Source organism: Carassius carassius, chromosome 20 (genome assembly GCF_963082965.1).
Source record: "Carassius carassius chromosome 20, fCarCar2.1, whole genome shotgun sequence".
In the NCBI taxonomy this organism is placed as follows: domain Eukaryota; kingdom Metazoa; phylum Chordata; class Actinopteri; order Cypriniformes; family Cyprinidae; genus Carassius; species Carassius carassius.
The window spans coordinates 32,870,592-32,879,552 of NC_081774.1; the positions used below are offsets into that span (position 1 = coordinate 32,870,592).

At 44.8% G+C, this 8,961-nt stretch overlaps 1 protein-coding gene across 1 annotated transcript; it reads left to right on the plus strand.

Annotated features, from left to right (window-relative positions):
* Nucleotides 1–7,769: 7,769 nt before the first annotated feature.
* Nucleotides 7,770–8,716, plus strand: LOC132096934 (adenylate cyclase type 1-like). Its single transcript, XM_059502619.1, has one exon. It carries the CDS (start codon nt 7,868–7,870, stop codon nt 8,714–8,716), a length of 849 nt encoding a protein of 282 aa, XP_059358602.1. The 5' UTR covers nt 7,770–7,867.
* The last annotated feature ends 245 nt before the right edge of the window (nt 8,717–8,961 follow it).

Genomic DNA, 8,961 nt, shown 5'->3' on the forward strand with positions numbered 1-8,961 from the left:
ATAACTAAAAGTCTAATCTGCAGAATACACAGAGCAGTAGCCCAGATCTAAAGCCCAGTCCTGCAGAGAGCCCTGCTCAGGACCCCTCACTCCCCCCCATGAGCACTTCACAAGTCTGGAGATGGAGATGGTGCAGCTCAGAGAGGACCATCACACCCAACTCCAGCTAAACTCAGAGCACATCACACAGAGACTGACAGTCCTCACACAGCAAGTCAAACGATTACAGACAGAGAAAGACAGCTATCAGAAAGAGCTGGCCACACTGAGTCTTCAGCTACAGGACAGAGAGCATCTAACACTAGAGATGAAGCAGATGCTCAGAGAGTTACAGGAGGAGAGAGAGCAGCAGCACAGTGAGATCCAGGCCCTGAAAGAGCAGATGAGAGAGCTGCTCCTGACCAGACAAGAACCAGAGCAGATCCACAGAGCTCAAACACTGCCCTCCAGCCCAGAGACACCCGACCCAGAGTGCTCACAGTCACCACCGCGCCTCGGGCCCAGCACCCAAGCAGCACCCCAGCAGCACCCATCTGACAGCAGCCTAGCACCAACCAGCACACAACAGACGTCATCACGTCTACCTGTCTTTAAGCACTCGTACAGCCACCACCATCATTCCAGTCCCCAAGAAGCCATCTCTGTCCTGCTTCAAAGACTACCATCCTGTCGCACTTACTTTCATCCTCATGAAGTGCTTTGAACGGCTAGTCATGCACCACATCAAGTCTTCCCTCCTACCTCTTCCAGTTTGCATATCGGTCCAACCAGTCGACTGATGATGCCATCACCACTGCCAGCCACTCAGCACTCACACATATAGACAAAAATGACTCATACGTCAAAATGCTGTTCATAGATTTCAGTTCAGCATTCAACACCATCATACCTCAACAGCTCATTCACAAACTGGTCAAGCTCGGGCTCCTTAGTTTTGCTCCTGAACCTTGACTTTTGTACATTAACTTTTGTTTGGTTCTTATATCTGTGTCTTTAAGATACATCTGTTGTAGCAGCATTTATGTTGGTGGTCAAATGATTATGGCTGATTCTAATAGCCATAATTTGTAATATTAGCTTAAAGTGTTGCTGGATTCATTTGGGGTTTATGTCACAGGCCAGATAGTGTAGGGGCGCTACTTGCCAACCGACACTCCTCTTCTACTGTACCTCCCCCCTGAGGAGCTACCCCGCCGCCCAAGGAAAACGGACAGAATAAAAGTAATCAAGTATATTTAATTAAAAAAGGCAATCTCAAGGAGAGAGACATCCGGCCGACCAGAGGACAGCAATGGAGATTGGACTCGAGTCGCTGGACCAGCGAGACTTCAGCATAGACTGGTAAACAGAATAGATTAGTATGGGTTCAATATGCTCACTCTTCCTTCCTGAATACAGGACTGGATGCAGCATTGATGATGTGGCTCGGTTCCCTGACTCAACAGGACTTCAGCATAGACTGGTAAAAAGACTGGATTAGTATAGAATCAGTATGCTCACGCTTTCCTCCCGGATACAGGACTAGATGCAGCAGCGGAGGTGTGGCTCAGCGGGACTTCAGCAGAAACTGGTAGGCAGAGTGGATCAGTATGGATTCAGTAGGAGTTCAGTAACGTCGAAGAAGCTCTGTTCGGTTGGGTACCACACAATCTGCAACTTCCCTCCACTCGTGCATACACTGCAAAAACACTCAACTGCACACGTGATGAAAAATAACTAGCACTGCATTCCCAAACCCCAAACGTTAAAGCAGCGTGTGGGCCCAGACGAAAACCCCGGCGGATGAAAACTCTGTTACAGATATAAACAAGCTCTGCACTGCAATTTCACATCAAAAACACTCCTCTTTCACAGGATAATGTCTTCAGCCACAGTAGAGTTAAAACCTCCTCAGAAATAGACAGAGTGTAATGACTGTCCCACCCAATAATAATATAGTGAATCCTTATGTCATATTTGATAAAGACTGTCACTTATCTCCGTAGGTCCAGTGTTCTCCACTGCTGGCCACTTCCCTGTTGTATCTCCACAGAAAACTCTGCTGTGTCTTCCCGGTTCACTCTCCACTCCCCCAACGCTGCCCTTCCTCTTAAACCAAACCTCTTTATATCCTCATGGTCCAATCGTCCCTTCAGGATCCTTCCCGCTGGCCACTACTGCGTCTTCACCGATCCTTCCGCTCTCCTTCCTCCATCTTCACCGATCCTTCCTCCCTTCCTCCTGCGTTTTCCCCAATCCTTCCTCTCTGCACCACTTCTCTCAAAAAACCAACTCTTTATTTCCCTCCTGGTCCAATCGCCTGCTTCCATATTTTCCCCCGCACAGCTGCCAGCAATTACCCTCATTATCCTCCATTCCAGCGTAATTTTCCTGCTTCCATGTATCCCCGGAACCGGCCTTGTGTTACACCGGAAGTGCTCCCCTGCCACAACAACTTCCCGGCCTATAGTTCCGGCTTCCGTCACCCCGTGACATCCTCCCCCACCAATTAGTTCTAGTCCCTAGAACATCTGCACAGAGACCCACAATCCATATCTCATTGGTGGTTGTTCCCAGTTGTCTCGCTGGGAGTGTTGAGGCGAGGACGAAAGAGATCCTCCATCTGCCACTAGTTCTGGTCCCCCTGGTACCACTGCCTATGGCCAAATATTCAGTCTGGGTTTTCCCACTCATGTGGGCTCAACTCTGATCCGGGCCCTCCGAACCTTTGCACCCAAGGTGCTCCCATAAGGACCAGCATAACTTGGGGTCTAGCCGCTGGTGCCTTTTCGTCCGCAATCTCCTGGAATACGGGTGCTCAACTCAAGGTGGGAATCCTGCCGACTATGCCACTTGTCACAGGCCAGATAGTGTAGGGGCGCTACTTGCCAACCGACACTCCTCTTCTACTGTACCTCCCCCCTGAGGAGCTACCCTGCCGCCCAAGGAAAACAGACAACAGAATAAAAGTAATCCCAAGTATATTTATTTAATTAAAAAGGCAATCTCAAGGAGAGAGATCAGGCCGACCGGCCCTCCTGCATCGACAGGTCCAGACTAGAGGACAGCAATGGAGATTGGACTGGAGTCGCTGGACCAGCGAGACTTCAGCATAGACTGGTAAACAGAATAGATTAGTATGGGTTCAATATGCCCACTCTTCCTTCCTGAATACAGGACTGGATGCAGCAGCGAGGATGTGGCTCGGTTCCCTGACCCAACAGGACTTTAGCATAGACTGGTAAAAAGACTGGATTAGTATAGATTCAGTATGCTCACGCTTTCCTCCCGGATACAGGACTAGATGCAGCAGCGGAGGTGTGGCTTAGCGGGACTTCAGCAGAAACTGGTAGGCAGAGTGGATCAGTATGGATTCAGTAGGAGTTCAGTAACATCGAAGCTCTGTTCTTTTGGGTACCACACAATCTGCAACTTCCCTCCACTCGTGCATACACTGCAAAAACACTCAACTGCACACATGATGAAAAATAACCAGCACTTCATTCCCAAACCCCAAACGTTAAGGCAGCGTGTGGGCCCAGACGAAAACCCCGGCGGATGAAAACTCTGTTACAGATATAATCAAGCTCTTCTTCTTTCACAGGATAATGCCTTCAGCCACAGTTGAGTTACAACCTCCTCAGAAATAGACAGAGTGTAATGACTTTCCCACCCAACAATACTATAGTGAATCCTCATGTCATATTCGATAAAGGAAGACTGTCACTTATCTCCGTAGGTCCAGTGTTCTCCACCGCTGGCCACTTCCCTGTTGTATCTCCACAGAAAACTCTGCTGTGTCTGCCCTGTTTACTCTCCGCTCCCCCACCGCTGCTCTTCCTCTCAACACAAACCTCTTTATATCCTCATGGTCCAATCGTCCCTTCAGGATCCTTCCCGCTGGCCACTACTGCTTCTTCACCGATCCTTCCGCTCTCCTTCCTCCATCTTCACCAATCCTTCCTCCCTTCCTCCTGCGTCTTCCCCAATCCTTCCTCTCTGCGCCACTTCTCTCAAACACCAACTCTTTTTATTTCCCTCCTGGTCCAATCGCCTGCTTCCATATTTTCCCCCGCACAGCTGCCAGCAATTACCCTAATTATCCTCCATTCCAGGAACCGGCCTTGTGTTACACCGGAAGTGCTCCCCTGCCACAACAACTTCCCGGCCTATAGTTCCGGCTTTCGTCACCCGTGACATTTAGATATATGAGTGTATTACATTTTTTCCTTTGATGTACTCTATAAAATTGAACAGTGGTGTGACAACCAGAATATAAGGAGAATATAAGGAGAACAGTTTGGGTTTAAAATATTTTGAGCTTTGCTGTCAATAACACTCAAAGTGCTTGTATTTTTGCTTTTGTCTAAAGTTTTAGTAGCATGTTTTGTGAAGTTCAGAACATCTGTTTATTTATTTTGTGGATTGTCACCATTGTTGTGATTTATACGCTGATTCTTGATGTGTCTGTTGTCCCAGGCCAGCTCATATAGCCTGTGGCAAAAATGAGGGGACACAAACAGGTAAAGGCCATTAAAATAAGGTAATTTATTGTAAACAAAAAATCTATTAACTTTAAACAAATAAAAAGGAATGAGGTATGAGAATGTCATAATGTAAGGTGTATGTGAAGTGTATGGATGAGGGAATATGTGTGTGAACATGACTGAGTGGAAACTAAGTAAAACTATAAAGGAACAAATGAAACAGGACCATATCTGGAGGAGCAGAGAGAGAGAAAAGAGTGATTAGAAACAACTTAATTTTTTTTTTTTTTATGAGTGATATTTTCTTAACAGTCTTTCATAACTTATGGCTCAGCACTGTGCCTTCTTTTGCTCTAGTATCAATATTCAATAAGAGAAAAGACACGTGACTAGATCAGAAATAAGAGAATCTTTGTTCTTATCAATCTATAAACAACAATACCAGATTTTTTTTTTCTGCTGACTTTTTTGCTATAACAAGTTCCGAAAACACATTGTTACAGATGGTTTAAAAAAAAATACAAAATTAAAAAAAAATAAAAATAATAATAAATAAAGCACCTTAGTGTTGAAAAGTCACGTTTCAAGAGCCCAATTAAAGTAAACACTGCTGTCCATCATGGTAGTGAAAAAAAAGCAAAACACCTACACCTCTGTAGATCTCAATTTTTTTCTCGTTTAGCAAAGGCTAATCTTACAGTTAATCTCGCTAAATCTGAATTTGCGAAGGCAACCGTTACCTATTTGTGTAAGGTAGTGGGAAATGGTTGTGTAAAGCCCATTGAGACTAAGGTAGGCTAGAAGCTATTTGTAACTTTCCAGCTCCCACCACTCGTCGTGAATTGCAACGATTTCTCGGCATGGTGGAATATTATCGGAGTTTTTGCGACAATTTTGCCAGTGTAGTCTCACCTCTTACCGATTTATTGAGTCCGAAGTTATTTTTCAGTGGTCTGAGCCCTGTTAGCAGGCTTTTGAAAATTGTAAGGCTTTGCTGGCATGTGCCCCTGTTTTGACAGCTCCGAAATTTTAAAAAGTCTTTTAGTCTTGCAATTGATGCGAGTGCTTGCGGTGCGGGCGCTGTTCTATTGCAGGAGGATTCGAACCAGGTTCTACATCCTGTAAGTTACTTTTCTAAGAAATTTAATCGACATCAACAGGTATATTCCACCATTGAGAAAGAAGCTCTTGCCCTAGTGTTGGCCGTACAACATTTTGAGATATATCTAGGGTCAATTGCTGCACCGATTATCATTTATACGGATCATAATCCTTTGGTCTTCTTGAATCAGATGAGGAATCGAAATCAGCGACTAATGCGATGGAGTCTCATTTTACAACCTTTCCATCTCGAGATTAAACATATTTGAGGAAAAGATAACGTAATAGTTGACACACTTTCTAGAGCGTAACATCATTTCTGCGTTGTCCGTTCCTTTTTCTTTGCATCTCTAGGGCCCAGAGGTGTTGTAGAATGAAGAGAAGACGACGATCCTTTGGATCACCAGAACTTTTAATGTGTTCGTTCTGGGTAGTGTTTAACTGTCTTTTCTTTGTTTTTTTAGATTCGTTGCCGAATCTTTATTTTAGGAGGGAGGTGTTACGACCCTGTGTTCTACTTGCTCGCCTGCTGGTGGCGGTGTTCTTCCAGGAGAGCTTGGGAGATCGCACACCCCTGTTACCTCTTAATTATGGAGAGGAACATTGGACTCAACCACTCCTCTTCGCTTCGTCCAGGGGATCGACACCCTCCGGAGAAGTCACTTGTTTTGCGAACCTTTATTTGTTTACAGTCCATACCAACCTTTTCTCCTCCCCATCAGGATTATGATTTTTCCCCTATTGATTTTGATCCCTAGACTTCGTTATATTAAGTTATTTGTGTTTTTGAAGACTAATAAAATCTTGCAAGTCATTTCTTCAGTGTACTTGTATACTTTATGTACGGTCGAAACGAGCTGGCGGTAACAATATATATATATATATATATATATATATATATATATATATATATATATATATATATATATATATATATATATATTCTTTTTACCTTCAAATATATTGCACAATTTCCTCGAAGGGGCACAAAAAAAAACCTGGTATAAAAAATAGTTGACTGGTGTGGGTTTAGCAACAGAAATCATTCTTATGCAACAGAGGGAATAAAACTGACTGGTCTGCACTCATGTCACATGTTACACAGGCTGCAGTGACAGCTCTATTCATAGCATCTCTTCAGTGCATCACTTGAACCTGTTGAGCTGTTTTTTCAGGAGAGATAAGGCAGGTGTAAGAACAGGTGACAGTCACAGACTGACACAGACACAGTGTGCTCTTAGCCCTGAACACATATCAATATCACATCTTATCAGTGATTGAGCTTCAGTCCTCTGATCATCAGTGCAGAAAACCAGCTGAAAGCTTCTGCCTGAACACTGGGTTTGTAGACAAACTTAGTTTTTAGTTTTTTAGTTAGGATTTAGTTTTTGTTTTAATGAACTCACTGTTCACATAGTAATGTTGCTGCTGCAGAGCTTCATCTGTGTGATTTCCACATGACTGCACTATTATTCCAACACGTGGAAAAGAGTCTTAATGCACAATCAGTGCCAATGTTTAACAGGTGTGGTTTCATCGTGATTTTATAACAAAGCGGATTATTACATGTTGAGAAATATATAACAAGCAACAATTTATTTTAGATCTACTGTTTTTAGTTACATGTTGGATGAACTTTAATGACCATTATGCATAATCATATCCAGCTAATCCTAACCTAACCCAAAGTCTATTAACCACACATGTAGTTCATCAGAATTGCTCAGGATTATTTGTGTAATTACAGTGTAACAAATGTCACCTTAACATGAAGTGTTACCTGTGCTGATATAGATGCTATTATAAATCATCAAATTACCATTTATCTCATCTGAAGTCATGGTGAATTACATGACACATGTTAAATTATTGTATTATTTTCACATATTTGTGTCCCTGCAGCACAGAAGCAGTCATCAGTATCACAGGTATATTTGTAGCAATTATATGCTTTGCTAAGAACTTCATCTGAACAACTTTAAAGATGATTTTCTCAATATTTAGATGTTTTTTGCTCCCTCAGATTCCAGGTTTTCAAATAGTTGTATCTCAGACAAATATTGTCCTCCTAACAAACCACACATCACTGGAGAGATGACTGTTTTTGTGATCCAGGATTACATTTATTTATTTTTTTGGTAACACTTTATTTGACTTACACATTACATGTCATAATACAAAACTTAAATCTTGATTTATTGTCATTGGGTCAAGGATGGAAAACGATGCAACTGAAACCACGAAGGTGTAATTCTGAATGATCCTTAGTGCAAACACATCCTAATGCATTTCGTTTCTGAATGGCATGCAGTAATTTACACTCTTCAGGTGTTTGTTTTGCTGAAGCTCAGTGCGTCAGACGCGCGCTCCTCGGAGATCAGCAGAATTATCGCGGCGCGCAGGCGTTATCCAGTCTGAGCCGCGCGAGCTGGAGGCCAGTCACTCGTGCAGCGCGTATCTTCCGTATCCTGAGCTCCACCTCTCCTGCCGGACATGCCCTCCGGACCCCAGCGACGCTCCGCGCCTCTGCCCGGCGCGTGAATGGCCCTCCCGCCATGGACGAAACGCCGTTCCAGAAAGTCAAGACGCGGCGCAGGAGGAACCACTGCCCGCCCGGGGTCATCGCCTGCGAGGACGAGTTCGACTGCAAGGAGCTCGAGTCGCTTTTCCGCAGCTACAGCCTGAAGCTGGAGCAGACGCGCACGCAGACGGCGCTGACGGTGCTCGCGCTGCTGGCGTCCAGTCTCAGCCTGCTGGAGCTGCTGCTGTCCGGCACCAGCCTCACCGTCGCCAAGGGCTCGTACCCGGTGCACTCCGTCGTCTTCGTCTCGCTCTTCGTCGTCACCAACGTCAAGTACCTGCGGGCGAGTCAGCTGCAGCAGATCGCGCACCTGAGCCTGCTCTTCTGCTTCAGCTTCTCGCTGCTGTGCTGCCCGTTCGCCTCTGCTCCGGAGCACGGTGTGTGGCAGCTTCTGCTGCTGACGTTCGTGGCGTATGCGCTGCTGCCGGTGCGCACGCTGCTCGCGCTGCTGTTCGGTGTGCTGGTGTCCCTGGCGCACATCATCGTCACAGCTGCGTCGGTGACGGCGAAGACACAGCGGCTGTGGAGAGCGGTGAGTTCAGCACTGGACACACAGAGAGCGAGCTGACTCACACGTGTCCCTGCAGCACAGAAGCAGTCATCAGTAGCACAGGTGTATTTGTAGCATTAGACAACAATACATTGTAGGGGTAAAAGTTATACATTTTTCTTTTATGCCAAAAATCATTAGGATATTAAGTAAAGATCATGTTCCATGAAGATATTTTGTAAATTTCCTACCTTAAATATATAAAAACTTAATGTTTGATTAGTAATATGCATTGCTAAGAACTTCATTTGAACTTTAAAGAT

What these genes read in the sequence shown, in the direction of transcription:
- LOC132096934 (XM_059502619.1), top strand. Translation starts at nt 7,868, where the DNA reads ATGGCATGCAGTAATTTACACTCTTCAGGTGTTTGTTTTGCTGAAGCT.